The 17,832-nt window shown below is 46.5% G+C and overlaps 1 protein-coding gene across 2 annotated transcripts in view; it reads right to left on the bottom strand.

Annotated features, from left to right (window-relative positions):
• The window catches only part of LOC139543016 (laminin subunit beta-1-like), a 78,083-nt gene that overhangs the window by 24,570 nt on the left and 35,681 nt on the right, over window positions 1–17,832 (bottom strand). For both annotated transcript variants that reach the window (XM_071349107.1, XM_071349106.1), the window contains exons 3-11: window positions 8,355–8,524; window positions 2,864–2,999; window positions 2,661–2,734; window positions 2,252–2,440; window positions 2,065–2,128; window positions 1,740–1,942; window positions 1,462–1,582; window positions 1,089–1,277; window positions 63–242 (exon numbers count right to left, since the gene is read on the bottom strand). In XM_071349107.1, the coding sequence (XP_071205208.1) occupies window positions 63–242; window positions 1,089–1,277; window positions 1,462–1,582; window positions 1,740–1,942; window positions 2,065–2,128; window positions 2,252–2,440; window positions 2,661–2,734; window positions 2,864–2,999; window positions 8,355–8,524 (1,326 nt within the window). The remainder of the gene's footprint in view (window positions 1–62; window positions 243–1,088; window positions 1,278–1,461; window positions 1,583–1,739; window positions 1,943–2,064; window positions 2,129–2,251; window positions 2,441–2,660; window positions 2,735–2,863; window positions 3,000–8,354; window positions 8,525–17,832) is intronic.

Raw genomic sequence — 17,832 nt, forward strand, 5'->3', positions numbered from 1 at the left:
AACTTTTGGCTGGTACTGTATAAAAAACACACACACAAGCGCGCACACACACACACACTTACGTTGGCATCCCTGTGGATCGTTCTGGCTCAGACCATAGTATCCCTCCTTGCAATAGTCACAGCGGGTGCCCTTCACGTTCAGCTTACAGCGGCACTGCCCCGCGATCATACCCATGTCCTGGTCTGTGTGGCTGTCACACACACCTCCCTCCATGGAGCCCACAGGATCACAGTCACACGCTGGAGACAGAGAGATAGATCAACAGGGTGAATAGGAAGATGAGAGGCCAAGATGGGTATAGAGTGAGTAGTCCATCTACACTGTATAACCAACAACACATGATAGCGGTATCCATAGAAGTAAGCAGACAGCAGAACAAATCAAATCAAATGTATTTATATAGCCCTTCTTACATCAGCTGATATCTCAAAGTGCTGTACAGAAACCCAGCCTAAAACCCCAAACAGCAAGCAATGCAGGTGTAGAAGCACGGTGGCTAGGAAAAACTCCCTAGAAAGGCCAAAACCTAGGAAGAAACCTAGAGAGGAACCAGGCTATGAGGGGTGGCCAGTCCTCTTCTGGCTGTGCCGGGTGGAAATTATAACAGAACATGGCCAAGATGTTGAAATGTTCATAGATGACCAGCAGGGTCAAATAATAATAGAACACTAGACAGATGTATTTTATTCCAGACCCCCTCTACTCACCACTACAGACTCCTGGATCTCTGATGTATTTTATTCGAGACCCCCTCTACTCACCACTACAGACTCCTGGATCTCTGATGTATTTTATTCCAGACCCCCTCTACTCACCACTACAGACTCCTGGATCTCTGATGTATTTTATTCCAGACCCCCTCTACTCACCACTACAGACTCCTGGATCTCTGATGTATTTTATTCCAGACCCCCTCTACTCACCACTACAGACTCCTGGATCTCTGATGTATTTTATTCCAGACCCCCTCTACTCACCACTACAGACTCCTGGATCTCTGATGTATTTTATTCCAGACCCCCTCTACTCACCACTACAGACTCCTGGATCTCTGATGTATTTTATTCCAGACCCTCTCTACTCACCACTACAGACTCCTGGATCTCTGATGTCCCTGCTGGGGTTCAGGTAATAGAAGGGTTTACACATCTCACAGGTGCGTCCCATGGTGTTATGGAGACAGTCGTCACAGACGCCACCGCTGGCATTGCCTGTGGCCAGGTACACTGCCATGTCAAAGTGACACTGGTTGGAGTGACCGTTACAGTTGCATTCTGGGTAAAGAAGCAAAAAAAAGAACAATCATCAGAAATGGTCCTCCATGTTGTTTCTGCAGCTGTGTGTGTAGTGTTAATTCTCCACGTGGTTATGTGTTGGATGTTTACATCAACAGATTCCTCCCACTACAAGTGAGGGTGGGTTGTTTTCCTACTACAGTTGAGTGAAGTGTAGGCTCACCTCTGCATGTGTGAGGGTTGTCTGCCTCGGCTGGTCTCCAGGGCAGGTCGTTGTGGAGGTCTTTGCAGTGCTCACAGTTCAATCCCTCAGTGTTGTGTTTACAAACACATCGCCCATGGATCTGACCAATCACAGCACAGAAAGAAAACACGACAGTTATCATTGTCTTTTGGACATTTCGTTCGCAGTCATCTATCATATGCAATGACCTAGGGCTCCCACACAGGGACATGTGACATAAACCATGGTGTAAAAAGAGCTGCCTATGTCCCACCCACCATGCCATTGTCCCTGGCGTCCACCCCTGGTACGGGGGCACACTCGGAGGCGTGTCCGTAGCAGAAGCAGCTGCCCCTCACCACCAGCTCGTACAGGGAGTAGTAGTACTTCTGCAGAGCGTCAGAGCGCCGGTCCAGCAGGTTATCTCCCAGGGTGTGCAGCTTGGTGAAGTTGATCCGCAGGTTGGTGATCCGCAACAGCTCTACACAACAAAACGGGTATGTTAACATCAATTTGTCACAGAATTGATTGTTTATAGGTTACTTTCAGTCTTCCTATGACTTGTTCTCTGAATTGATCTAATTTCCCAATTATTTGTCTCACCTTGAATCTCCAAACTGTATGGGTCTTTCACATGTATGGCAGGGTCGAGCACTTTATAAATGACCTGCAAGAGATGAAAAAGTAACGAAGAGATGAAACTAACTGGTGATGAACAGATCGTTGTAATCGTACATTCATTATAAAGGAGTACAACTCATAGTGGTATAGTTTCCGTCTATGTCATCACCTCTCCTTCCGTGGAGGGCTCGATGTCAGAGTATCTCTCCTCACAGATGACATCATTGATGTGGTGGAGGGAGTGGGCGTGCACTCTGGAGAACGTCTTGGAGCAGTTGTAGGCAAAATAACGGTACGGTCTCCAGGAGCGACCAAAATCAGCCGAACGCTCGATCAGCATGGCGGCAGGTCGGAAGGTCTATGGAAAGATAGCGGGGAAAGTATTCAGTAGCGTCTGGGACTTTTTCACTGTCATTTCTGTGATGTTTACTGCATGTCTGTTTTAATGGTAATAATATGTTTGTAGATAGTTTGAATTCATGTCTCTTGGATATAATAACGTGTTTATAGATAGTTTGAATTTATGTCCCTTTGATATTACTCAACAAATACCTGAGCAGCCATCAGACAGCTCTCACCTTAAACTTCATGATGAGGTGAGTGAAGTGGAATTCTGCCTCCAGATTCAGTCTGATACTGACACCCTCCTCCCCTGTAGTGAATAAATCCCACAAGGAGGAATTATTGCAGATGATACACACACACACACACAGACACACAGACACACAGACACACAGACACACAGACACACAGACACACAGACACACAGACACACACACACCGTTGACAGACTGCCACCAGGTGAGGTCCTCATTGCTGTCCTTGAGTTGGATGACGTTCTTCACACGGTGACTGTTTTTGTGGTTGTACGGGTCATAAGGATGCTGAGAGTTACACGCAAAACACTTGTCTGATTCCTACAGGGAGACAGAAGCAGTAGGTATATATTATGAGGGGGAGGGGGCAGGGAGGGGGGGGGGCAGGGAACTCCAGAGCAGGTTTCTTAACTAGGTTGAGCCTCCAACAACAACAAGATGATGCTAAACGGATTGAGGAGAAATCAATAGGAAAATAGGAGTGTGTACATTATCAGTATAGCGTGTACTGTATCAGTATAGTGTGCACAGTATCAGTATAGTGTGTACTGTATCAGTATAGTGTGTACTGTATCAGTAGGAAGCACCAGTGACTCGATCAATAAAAAAGTGGTCAGATGAAGCAGATGCTAAGCTACAGGACTGTTTTGCTTGCACAGACTGGAATATGTTCCGGGTACACCACATCAGTCATGAGCTTCATCAATAAGTGCATCGATGACGATGTCCCCACAGTGACCGTACGTACATACCTCAACCAGAAGCCATGGATTACAGTCAACATCTGCACTGAGCTAAAGGCTAGAGCTGCCACTTTCAAGGAGCGGGACTCTAACCCGGAAGCTTATAAGAAATCCCGCTATGCCCTCCAACGAACCTTCAAAAATGTAAAGCGTCAATACAGGACTAAGATGGAATCGTACCACACCGCCTCTGATGCTCGTCGGATGTGGCAGGGCTTGCAAACTACTACAGACTACAAAGGGAAACACAGCCGAGAGCAGCCCAGAGACACGAGCCTACCAGACGAGCTAAACTACTTCTATGCTCGCTTCGAGGCAAATAACACTGAAAAATGCATGAGAGCAGCAGCTGTTCCAGCTGTTCCAGAGCCTGTGATCACGCTCTCTGCATCCGATGTGAGTAAGACCTTTAAACAGGTAAACATTCACAAGGCCGCTGGGCCAGATGGATTACCAGGACATGTACTGCGAGCATACGCTGACCAACTGGCAAGTGTCTTCACTGACATTTTCAAACTCTCCCTGTCCGAGACTATAATACCAACATGTTTCAAGCAGACCAGCTTAGTCCCTGTGCCCAAGGACACTAAGGTAACCTGCCTAAATGACTATCGACCGCACTCACGTCTGTAGCCATGCAGTGCTTTGAAAGGCTGGTCATGGATCACCATTATCCTAGAAACACAATTTTAAACACAATTTTGCATACTGCCCTTACAGATCCACAGATGATGCAATCTTTAATGCACTCCACACTGCCCTTTCCCACCTGGACAAAAGGAACACCTTTGTGAGAATGCTATTCATTGACTACAGCTCAGCGTTCAACTCCATAGTGCGCTCAAAACTCATCAATAAGCTAAGTACCCTGGGACTAAACACCTCCCTTTGCAACTGGATCCTGGACTTCCTCACGGGCCGCCCCCAGGTGGTAAGGGGAGGTAATAACACATCCGCCACACTGATCCTCAACAAAGGGGCCCCTCAGGGGTGCATGCTCAGTCCCCTCCTGTACTCCCTGTTCACTTATGTCTGCACGGCCAGGCACGACTCCAAAACCATCATTAAGCTTGCCGATGACACAACAGTGGTAGGCCTGATCACCGACAATGATGAGACGGCCTATAGGGAGGAGGTCAGAGACCTGGCCGGGTGGTGCAAGGACAACAACCTCTCCCTCAACGTGATCAAGACAAAGGAGATTAATGTGGACTACAGGAAAAAGAGGACCCGAGCACGTCCCCATTCTCATCGACGGGTCTGCAGTGGAGCAGGTTGAACGCTTCAAGTTCCTTGGTGTCCACATCACCAACAAACGAACATGGTCCAAGCACACCAAGACAGTCATGAAGAGGGCACGATAAAACCTATTCCCCCTCAGGAGACTGAAAAGATTTGGCATGGGTCCTCAGATCCTCAAAAGATTCTACAGCTGCACCATCGAGAGCATCCTGACTGGTTGCATCACTACCTGGTATGGCAACTGATCGGCCTCTGATCGCAAGGCACTACAGACGGTAGTGCGTACGGCCCAGTACATCACTGGTGCAAAGCTTCATGCCATCCAGGACCTCTATACCAGGCGGTGTCAGAGGAAGGCCCTAAAAATTGTCAAAGACTCCAGCCACCCTAGTCAGAGACTGTTCTCTCTGCTACTGCACGGAAAGCGGTACCGGAGTGCCAAGTCTAGGTCCAAGATGCTTCTAAACGGCTTCTACCTCCAAGCCATAAGACTCCTGAACATATAATCAAATGGCTACCCAGACTATTTGCATTCCCCCCCCACCCTCTTTTACACCGCTGCTACTCTCTGTTGTTATCATCTATGCGTAGTCACTTTAATAACTCTACCTACATGTACATGTTACCTCGACTAACAGGTGCCCCCGCACATTGACTCTGTATCGGTACCCCCTGTATATAGCCTCGCTATTGTTATTTTGCTGCTGCTCTTTAATTACTTGTACTTTTATTTCTTTTTTTTCTTTTTTCTTTTTTTTAAATGTAAAACTGCATTGTTGGTTAGGGGCACGTAAGTAAGCATTTCACTGTAAGGTCTGTTGTATTTGGCGCATGTGACTAATAACATTTGATTTGATTTGAGTATAGTGTGTACAGTATCAGTATAGTGTGTACAGTATCAGTATAGTGTGTACAGTATCAGTATAGAGTGTACAGTATCAGTATGGTGGGTGTGTACAGTATAGTGTGTACAGTATCAGTATAGTGTGTATAGTATCAGTATAGTGTGTACAGTATCAGTATATTGTGTACAGTATCAGTATAGTGTGTACGGTATAGTGTGTACAGTATAGTGTGTACAGTATCAATATAGTGTGTACAGTATCAGTAGAGTGTGTACAGTATCAGTAGAGTGTGTACAGTATCAGTAGAGTGTGTACAGTATCAGTATAGTGTGTACAGTATCAGTATAGTGTGTATAGTATCAGTATAGTGTGTACAGTATCAGTATGGTGTGTACAGTATCAGTATATTGTGTACAGTATCAGTATAGTGTGTACAGTATAGTGTGTACAGTATCAATATAGTGTGTACAGTATCAGTATAGTGTGTACAGTATCAGTATAGTGTGTACAGTATCAGTATAGTGTGTACAGTATCAGTATAGTGTGTACAGTATCAGTATAGTGTGTACAGTATCAGTATATTGTGTGCAGTATCAGTATAGTGTGTACAGTATCAGTATAGTGTGTACAGTATCGTGTGTACAGTATCAATATAGTGTGTACAGTATCAGTATAGTGTGTACAGTATCAGTATACTGTGTACAGCATCAGTATACTGTGTATAGTATCAGTATAGTGTGTACAGTATCAGTATAGTGTGTACTGTATCAGTGTAGTGTGTACAGTATAGTGTGTACAGTATCAGTATAGTGTGTACAGTATCAGTATGGTGTGTACAGTATAGTGTGTACAGTACCAGTATAGTGTGTACAGTATAGTGTGTACAGTATCAGTATAGTGTGTACAGCATAGTGTGTACAGTATCAGTATAGTGTGTACAGTATCAGTATAGTGTGTACAGTATCAGCATAGTGTGTACAGTATCAGTATAGTGTGTACAGTATCAGTATAGTGTGTACAGTATCAGTATAGTGTGTACAGTATCAGTATAGGGTGTACAGTATCAGTATAGTGTGTACAGTATCAGTATAGTGTGTACAGTATCAGTATAGTGTGTACAGCATAGTGTGTACAGTATCAGTATAGTGTGTACAGTATCAGTATAGTGTGTACAGTATCAGCATAGTGTGTACAGTATCAGTATAGTGTGTACAGTATCAGTATAGTGTGTACAGTATCAGTATAGTGTGTACAGTATCAGTATAGGGTGTACAGTATCAGTATAGTGTGTACAGTATCAGTATAGTGTGTACAGTATAGTGTGTACAGTATCAGTATAGTGTGTACAGTATCAGTAGTGTGTACAGTATCAGTATAGTGTGTACAGTATCAGTATAGTGTGCACAGTATCAGTATAGTGTGTACAGTATCAGTATAGTGTGTACAGTATCAGTATAGGGTGTACAGTATCAGTATAGTGTGTACAGTATCAGTATAGTGTGTACAGTATCAGTATAGTGTGTACAGTATAGTGTGTACAGTATCAGTATAGTGTGTACAGTATCAGTATAGGGTGTACAGTATCAGTATAGTGTGTACAGTATCAGTATAGTGTGTACAGTATCAGTATAGTGTGTACAGTATCAGTATAGTGTGTACAGTATCAGTATAGTGTGTACAGTATCAGTATAGTGTGTACAGTATCAGTATAGTGTATACAGTATCAATATAGTGTGTACAGTATCAGTATAGTGTGTACAGTATCAGTATAGGGTGTACAGTATCAGTATAGTGTGTTGGGGTACATATGCCTGCCACACCCTCATTCAGGACCTAGACTTATAGGAGTATTCCTCTCTTCATGCTTAGGTTCCCACCATCTTAAACTGATCCTCCATCAACAAACCTCTCTCCCTCTCCTCACATCTCAGACGTATCTATCTCTCATTAGTCAAACATGGAGGAACCTCAGATTACAACTGAGCAGTTCTAAGAGTTGACTGATCTTCATTGACACAGGAAGATCCTCCCCCATTCTTCCACTCCACCTCCGTCCCTGACCCAGTGAGAGCTGGGCTAGCGTTACAGTTTTAGTTCCAGCCCATCAGGTGGGTGGTGGGGCCAGACAGGAGCCCCTCTGACAGAGCGTCACAACAAACAGCCCATAGGAAGATTACTGCAGATCAGCCTTTGGCCTTGGCCCAGCCCCTTACACTGGCTGTCAGTCACGCCCTGCGCTAGCTAAGAGCCATTCCACAGTCACCACCTGTCAATCATGTTACCTTATACTCAACAATGTGCTGCGGTATCTCCTCCCCAAAGGTTAGCAATGAGGTAGAACACATAGCCTACATGCAGGCATGCAGAGCATCAAGTCAACATGTGTCAGGGAGGGAGGGGGTGGGGAGAGGGAGGAAGGATGGAGGTAGGGAGGGAGGGGTGGGAAGAGAGAGGAAGGATGGAGGTAGGGAGGGAGGGGGAGAGGGAGGAAGGATGGAGGTAAGGAGGGAGTGGTGGGAAGAGGGAGGAATCATGGAGGTAGGGAGGGAAGGGTGGGAAGAGGGAGGAAGCATGGAGGTAGGGAGGGAGGGGGAGAGGGAGGAAGGCGGGGTGCGCTGTATACCTGGGACTGAAATTGAACAGTTCAGTTTCAAGTCCAATTGTGTGTGTGTGTGTGTGTGTGTGTGTGTGTGTGTGTGTGTGTGTGTGTGTGTGTGTGTGTGTGTGTGTGTGTGTGTGTGTGTGTGTGTGTGTGTGTGTGTGTGTGTGTGTGTGTGTGTGTGTGTGTGTGTGTGTGTGTGTGTGTGTGTGTTTGCGAATGAGTGAGTGAGTGTGTGTGTTCTCACCTGCAGGTGGCTGACTATGCAGTAGTGTTCTGGCCCATGAAGACCACAAGTGGAGGTAGCGGTCAGATTCATGGCTCGGCCAACCAGCAGGTTACCTGTTGCCGGGTAACAGCTGCCCTCCATGCAGCCATGCGGCCTTGAAGGGATCTCCTGTCCCACCACACTGAGAGCTGAGGGGAAAGAGGATGGAAGAGAACACTAAATACCTGACGATTAGTTATTCCATCATTTACAAAAACATTATGGATCCAATAGTTCAATAATATGCAGACTGGATGAGGAGACATGGAGAAATGACATAACGTAGAAACAATTCCTTAGGTTATACACAGTTATACTTGCAGGTTTCGTGCTATATTTGCCGTCTGTAAGGAGAACTTAAAGGTCATGACTTCCTGCTCTTTGATTGAAGGCAATGGGCTGATCTTTCTACAGGAACGGTGTCTGATTCACTAAGAGTGTTCACAGTGTTCAGTCAGCCCAGAGGATGAGCTCACTCTGCATACAGACACTCCAGTAAGCTACCCAACGTACACTACGCTACCACCACGACCGGGATATCACAGGAAACCTTTCCATCGTAGACAATTCTACAGAGGTTACTGGGTTACTACCAGCATTGGGAAGTAAGGACCTACATGTAATGAAATAACATGTTTTCAATGCAAACGCGTAACAGTAACTGTATTCCGTTACAGATCTGTAGTAATTGTGGTGACAGACAATGCAGATAGAATCAGTGTCAAGTTCAACTTATCACGGTATCAGAACAAGTTACACAGGACAGGTCATAACGGTATCAGAAACGGTTACACAGGACAGGTCATAATGGTATCAGATCAGGTTACACAGGACAGGTCATAATGGTATCAGAACAGGTTACACAGGACAGGTCATAATGGTATCAGAACAGGTTACACAGGACAGGTCATAATGGTATCAGAACAGGTTACACAGGACAGGTCATAATGGTGTCAGAACAGGTTAGACAGGACAGGTCATAATGGTATCAGAACAGGTTACACAGGACAGGTCATAATGGTATCAGAACAGGTCATAATGGTATCAGATCAGGTTACACAGGACAGGTCATAATGGTATCAGAACAGGTTACACAGGACAGGTCATAATGGTATCAGAACAGGTTACACAGGACAGGTCATAATGGTATCAGAACAGGTTACACAGGACACGTGACAAGGGTCAGGTTGCTTTACTGTCCTCAGGCCAGGAGTCAGAGGTGAACATTGAGATAAAGAAATCACTGGTCCCCTCAGGCTGAAGTTGGAGCAGGTCTCTATGACATTCTAGTGGTTCTTGACAATAAATAAATAGTGCTGTTGTGACCTCATCTTTGAAGCACTGTGATAATCTGTGAAGGATAAAATGGACAGCTCCCTCAGCACCCGGAGGAGACCCTCGTGTTCAAGGTGGGTGTTCAGGGTGACCAGGGACACTGCAGAACAGCCCTATTATACCCTATTTTGGGGCTCTGAGTGTACACCCTGTTGACCCACTCACCCACGTAAATGTTCTCTCCACATCAGTGACTCTGACTAACCAAGACATCATCATGGTTGAGGGAGGAGGGGAGAGTGATTGAGGGAGGGGGCGAGAGTAGTTGAGGGAAGAGGGGAGAGTGATTGAGGGAGGAGGGGAGAGTGATTGAGGGAGGAAGGGAGAGTAGTTGAGGGAAGAGGGGAGAGTGATTGAGGGAGGAGGGGAGAGTGATTGAGGGAGGAGGGGAGAGTGATTGAGGGAGGAGGGGAGAGTGATTGAGAGCTAGAGAAGAGCGGGAGAAAGAGAGAGGCAGCTAGAGAAGAGCGGGAGAAAGAGAGAGGCAGCTAGAGAAGAGCAGAAGAAAGAGAGAGGCAGCTAGAGAAGAGCAGGAGAAAGAGAGACAGCTAGAGAAGAGCAGGAGAAAGAGAGGCAGCTAGAGAAGAGCAGGAGAAAGAGAGAGGCAGCTAGAGAAGAGCGGGAGAAAGAGAGAGGCAGCTAGAGAAGAGCAGGAGAAAGAGAGAGGCAGCTAGAGAAGAGCAGGAGAAAGAGAGAGGCAGCTAGAGAAGAGCAGGAGAAAGAGAGAGGCAGCTAGAGAAGAGCAGGAGAACGAGAGAGGCAACTAGAGATGAGGAAAGAGATGTAGAAATCACTGGGGCCTCGTTCAACATCAGAGGACCAGGGAACAGCAAACACACAGCATGTTGGGACATGACGGAGGTGGAAAGTGTGATGTGGATTGAAAAACATCCTGTGTTACCCATGAGAAATTAAATAGTCATATTTCCCATAGACACCTAGTCATTAGCGCATGTTAATTAAGTGTCAATTACAATATAAGAGAACTAAGTAAACATAGATCAGATCAGCGGAAAAACAACACACAGAGCTCAACAAAGCTTTTTTAATTGAACACATAAAAACACGCTCCAATCCACAGACAGATTAACGAGCGTGCCTTGGCTTGGCTTGCTTCACATGCTGCTATTGTGCAAGGCCGTAATGGAAACCATGTCCTTTTGTCCTGTACCGTTGGCTAATCGATAAATATACACAGATCATATAACATGACTTGGCCGTTGCTCAAGTAAAATATTTAACTGAAGCAGATTGCCTGAATTCCAGTGAAGGTGCAGTGAACGAACCACTGGGCCTTAACCTGAGACCAGTAGGATACATTCAGCCTCTCAAACACCTGAGACCAGTAGGACACATTCAGTCACTCACACACCTGAGACCAGTAGGACACATTCAGTCACTCACACACCTGAGACCAGTAGGACACATTCAGCCACTCACACACCTGAGACCAGTAGGATACATTCAGCCTCTCACACACCTGAGACCAGTAGGATACATTCAGCCACTCACACACCTGAGACCAGTAGGATACAGTCAGCCACTCACACACCTGAGACCAGTAGGATACAGTCAGCCACTCACACACCTGAGACCAGTAGGACACATTCAGTCACTCACACACCTGAGACCAGTAGGATACATTCAGCCACTCACACACCTGAGACCAGTAGGACACATTCAGCCACTCACACACCTGAGACCAGTAGGACACATTCAGCCACTCACACACCTGAGACCAGTAGGATACATTCAGCCTCTCACACACCTGAGACCAGTAGGATACATTCAGCCACTCACACACCTGAGACCAGTAGGACACATTCAGCCACTCACACACCTGAGACCAGTAGGATACATTCAGCCACTCACACACCTGAGACCAGTAGGATACATTCAGCCACTCACACACCTGAGACCAGTAGGACATATTCAGCCACTCACACACCTGAGACCAGTAGGACACATTCAGCCTCTCACACACCTGAGACCAGTAGGACACATTCAGCCACTCACACACCTGAGACCAGTAGGATACATTCAGCCACTCACACACCTGAGACCAGTAGGACACATTCAGCCACTCACACACCTGAGACCAGTAGGACACATTCAGCCACTCACACACCTGAGACCAGTAGGACACATTCAGCCACTCACACACCTGAGACCAGTAGGATACATTCAGCCACTCGCACACCTGAGACCAGTAGGATACATTCAGTCACTCACACACCTGAGACCAGTAGGATACATTCAGCCACTCACACACCTGAGCCCAGTAGGAAACATTCAGCCACTCACACACCTGAGACCAGTAGGACACATTCAGTCACTCACACACCTGAGACCAGTAGGATACATTCAGCCACTCACACACCTGAGACCAGTAGGATACATTCAGCCACTCACACACCTGAGACCAGTAGGACACATTCAGCCACTCACACACCTGAGACCAGTAGGACACATTCAGCCACTCACACACCTGAGACCAGTAGGATACATTCAGCCACTCGCACACCTGAGACCAGTAGGATACATTCAGTCACTCACACACCTGAGACCAGTAGGATACATTCAGCCACTCACACACCTGAGCCCAGTAGGAAACATTCAGCCACTCACACACCTGAGACCAGTAGGACACATTCAGTCACTCACACACCTGAGACCAGTAGGATACATTCAGCCACTCACACACCTGAGACCAGTAGGATACATTCAGCCACTCACACACCTGAGACCAGTAGGATACATTCAGCCTCTCACACACCTGAGACCAGTAGGATACATTCAGCCTCTCACACACCTGAGACCAGTAGGATACATTCAGCCTCTCACACACCTGAGACCAGTAGGATACATTCAGCCACTCACACACCTGAGACCAGTAGGATACATTCAGCCTCTCACACACCTGAGACCAGTAGGACACATTCAGTCACTCACACACCTGAGTACAGGTACAGTAAACCTGTAGGTTAAATCAAAGGCTGACCTTTGGAGTATTGATCTGAACATACTTCCGATCCGACTCTCCCTGTGCAAATAGAACAGTCCCGTTAGGAGCGTTGAACAGAACGATTAGCATACAGGAGATACCTGTAGCTCGCCAGAGATGAAGGACAACGATGTGGGGTGGGGGTGACTGTGGTTGTGACTCCTAGGGCCCCTCTCCGGTACACATTAACTCTGACAGTGATACGGCGCCTAATGGCTTTTCTAAGATGCAATGTGTATGTTGCATGAGTGGACGATCTAGTCAAATCAAATCAAATTGTATTTGTCACATGCGCTGAATATAACAGGTGAAATACAACCTTACAGTGAAATGCAATAGGTGCAATACAACCTTACAGTGAAATGCAATAGGTGCAATACAACCTTACAGTGAAATGCTTACTTACAAGCTCTTAACCAACAATGCAGTTTTAAGAAAACACCCTCCAAAAAAGTATGAAATAAAAGTAACAAATAATTAAAGAGCAGCAGTAAAATAACAGTAGTTAAAGCTATATACAGGGGGTACTGGTATAGAGTCAATGTGGAGGCTATATACAGGGGCACTGGTATAGAGTCAATGTGGAGACTATATACAGGGGGTACTGGTATAGAGTCAATGTGGAGGCTATATACAGGGGCACTGGTATAGAGTCAATGTGGAGACTATATACAGGGGCACTGGTATAGAGTCAATGTGGAGGCTATATACAGGGGCACTGGTATAGAGTCAATGTGGAGGCTATATACAGGGGGTACTGGTATAGAGTCAATGTGGAGACTATATACAGGGGGTACTGGTATAGAGTCAATGTGGAGGCTATATACAGGGGGTACTGGTATAGAGTCAATGTGGAGGCTATATACAGGGGCACTGGTATAGAGTCAATGTGGAGGCTATATACAGGGGGTACTGGTATAGAGTCAATGTGGAGACTATATACAGGGGGTACTGGTACAGAGTCAATGTGGAGACTATATACAGGGGGTACTGGTATAGAGTCAATGTGGAGGCTATATACAGGGGGTACTGGTACAGAGTCAATGTGGAGGCTATATACAGGGGGTACTGGTACAGAGTCAATGTGGAGGCTATATACAGGGGGTACTGGTACAGAGTCAATGTGGAGGCTATATACAGGGGGTACTGGTATAGAGTCAATGTGGAGGCTATATTCAGGGGGTACTGGTACAGAGTCAATGTGGAGACTATATACAGGGGGTACTGGTACAGAGTCAATGTGGAGGCTATATTCAGGGGGTACTGGTACAGAGTCAATGTGGAGACTATATACAGGGGGTACTGGTACAGAGTCAATGTGGAGGCTATATACAGGGGGTACCGGTACAGAGTCAATGTGGAGGCTATATTCAGGGGGTACTGGTACAGAGTCAATGTGGAGACTATATACAGGGGGTACTGGTACAGAGTCAATGTGGAGACTATATACAGGGGGTACTGGTACAGAGTCAATGTGGAGGCTATATACAGGGGGTACTGGTACAGAGTCAATGTGGAGACTATATACAGGGGGTACTGGTACAGAGTCAATGTGGAGGCTATATTCAGGGGGTACTGGTACAGAGTCAATGTGGAGACTATATACAGGGGGTACTGGTACAGAGTCAATGTGGAGGCTATATTCAGGGGGTACTGGTACAGAGTCAATGTGGAGACTATATACAGGGGGTACTGGTACAGAGTCAATGTGGAGGCTATATACAGGGGGTACCGGTACAGAGTCAATGTGGAGGCTATATTCAGGGGGTACTGGTACAGAGTCAATGTGGAGACTATATACAGGGGGTACTGGTACAGAGTCAATGTGGAGACTATATACAGGGGGTACTGGTACAGAGTCAATGTGGAGGCTATATACAGGGGGTACTGGTACAGAGTCAATGTGGAGGCTATATACAGGGGGTACTGGTACAGAGTCAATGTGGAGGCTATATACAGGGGCACTGGTACAGAGTCAATGTGGAGACTATATACAGGGGCACTGGTACAGAGTCAATGTGGAGACTATATACAGGGGCACTGGTACAGAGTCAATGTGGAGGCTATATACAGGGGCACTGGTACAGAGTCAATGTGGAGGCTATATACAGGGGCACTGGTACAGAGTCAATGTGGAGGCTATATACAGGGGCACTGGTACAGAGTCAATGTGGAGGCTATATACAGGGGCACTGGTACAGAGTCAATGTGGAGACTATATACAGGGGCACTGGTACAGAGTCAATGTGGAGGCTATATACAGGGGCACTGGTACAGAGTCAATGTGGAGGCTATATACAGGGGCACTGGTACAGAGTCAATGTGGAGGCTATATACAGGGGCACTGGTACAGAGTCAATGTGGAGACTATATACAGGGTGTACTGGTACAGAGTCAATGTGGAGGCTATATACAGGGGCACTGGTATAGAGTCAATGTGGAGGCTATATACAGGGGCACTGGTATAGAGTCAATGTGGAGGCTATATACAGGGGGTACTGGTATAGAGTCAATGTGGAGACTATATACAGGGGGTACTGGTATAGAGTCAATGTGGAGGCTATATACAGGGGGTACTGGTATAGAGTCAATGTGGAGGCTATATACAGGGGCACTGGTATAGAGGCAATGTGGAGGCTATATACAGGGGGTACTGGTATAGAGTCAATGTGGAGACTATATACAGGGGGTACTGGTACAGAGTCAATGTGGAGACTATATACAGGGGGTACTGGTATAGAGTCAATGTGGAGGCTATATACAGGGGGTACTGGTACAGAGTCAATGTGGAGGCTATATACAGGGGGTACTGGTACAGAGTCAATGTGGAGGCTATATACAGGGGGTACTGGTACAGAGTCAATGTGGAGGCTATATACAGGGGGTACTGGTATAGAGTCAATGTGGAGGCTATATTCAGGGGGTACTGGTACAGAGTCAATGTGGAGACTATATACAGGGGGTACTGGTACAGAGTCAATGTGGAGGCTATATTCAGGGGGTACTGGTACAGAGTCAATGTGGAGACTATATACAGGGGGTACTGGTACAGAGTCAATGTGGAGGCTATATACAGGGGGTACCGGTACAGAGTCAATGTGGAGGCTATATTCAGGGGGTACTGGTACAGAGTCAATGTGGAGACTATATACAGGGGGTACTGGTACAGAGTCAATGTGGAGACTATATACAGGGGGTACTGGTACAGAGTCAATGTGGAGGCTATATACAGGGGGTACTGGTACAGAGTCAATGTGGAGACTATATACAGGGGGTACTGGTACAGAGTCAATGTGGAGGCTATATTCAGGGGGTACTGGTACAGAGTCAATGTGGAGACTATATACAGGGGGTACTGGTACAGAGTCAATGTGGAGGCTATATTCAGGGGGTACTGGTACAGAGTCAATGTGGAGACTATATACAGGGGGTACTGGTACAGAGTCAATGTGGAGGCTATATACAGGGGGTACCGGTACAGAGTCAATGTGGAGGCTATATTCAGGGGGTACTGGTACAGAGTCAATGTGGAGACTATATACAGGGGGTACTGGTACAGAGTCAATGTGGAGACTATATACAGGGGGTACTGGTACAGAGTCAATGTGGAGGCTATATACAGGGGGTACTGGTACAGAGTCAATGTGGAGGCTATATACAGGGGGTACTGGTACAGAGTCAATGTGGAGGCTATATACAGGGGCACTGGTACAGAGTCAATGTGGAGACTATATACAGGGGCACTGGTACAGAGTCAATGTGGAGACTATATACAGGGGCACTGGTACAGAGTCAATGTGGAGGCTATATACAGGGGCACTGGTACAGAGTCAATGTGGAGGCTATATACAGGGGCACTGGTACAGAGTCAATGTGGAGGCTATATACAGGGGCACTGGTACAGAGTCAATGTGGAGGCTATATACAGGGGCACTGGTACAGAGTCAATGTGGAGACTATATACAGGGGCACTGGTACAGAGTCAATGTGGAGGCTATATACAGGGGCACTGGTACAGAGTCAATGTGGAGGCTATATACAGGGGCACTGGTACAGAGTCAATGTGGAGGCTATATACAGGGGCACTGGTACAGAGTCAATGTGGAGACTATATACAGGGTGTACTGGTACAGAGTCAATGTGGAGGCTATATTCAGGGGCACTGGTACAGAGTCAATGTGGAGACTATATACAGGGGCACTGGTACAGAGTCAATGTGGAGACTATATACAGGGGCACTGGTATAGAGTCAATGTGGAGACTATATACAGGGGCACTGGTACAGAGTCAATGTGGAGACTATATACAGGGGCACTGGTATAGAGTCAATGTGGAGACTATATACAGGGGCACTGGTATAGAGTCAATGTGGAGACTATATACAGGGGCACTGGTATAGAGTCAATGTGGAGACTATATACAGGGGCACTGGTATAGAGTCAATGTGGAGACTATATACAGGGGCACTGGTACAGAGTCAATGTGGAGACTATATACAGGGGCACTGGTATAGAGTCAATGTGGAGACTATATACAGGGTGTACTGGTACAGAGTCAATGTGGAGGCTATATTCAGGGGCACTGGTACAGAGTCAATGTGGAGACTATATACAGGGGCACTGGTACAGAGTCAATGTGGAGACTATATACAGGGGCACTGGTACAGAGTCAATGTGGAGACTATATACAGGGGCACTGGTACAGAGTCAATGTGGAGGCTATATACAGGGGCACTGGTACAGAGTCAATGTGGAGGCTATATACAGGGGCACTGGTACAGAGTCAATGTGGAGGCTATATGCAGGGGCACTGGTACAGAGTCAATGTGGAGACTATATACAGGGGCACTGGTACAGAGTCAATGTGGAGGCTATATACAGGGGCACTGGTACAGAGTCAATGTGGAGGCTATATACAGGGGCACTGGTACAGAGTCAATGTGGAGGCTATATACAGGGGCACTGGTACAGAGTCAATGTGGAGACTATATACAGGGGCACTGGTACAGAGTCAATGTGGAGACTATATACAGGGGCACTGGTACAGAGTCAATGTGGAGACTATATACAGGGGCACTGGTACAGAGTCAATGTGGAGGCTATATACAGGGGCACTGGT

The sequence above is a fragment of the Salvelinus alpinus genome, chromosome 17, assembly GCF_045679555.1.
Source record: "Salvelinus alpinus chromosome 17, SLU_Salpinus.1, whole genome shotgun sequence".
Lineage (NCBI taxonomy): Eukaryota > Metazoa > Chordata > Actinopteri > Salmoniformes > Salmonidae > Salvelinus > Salvelinus alpinus.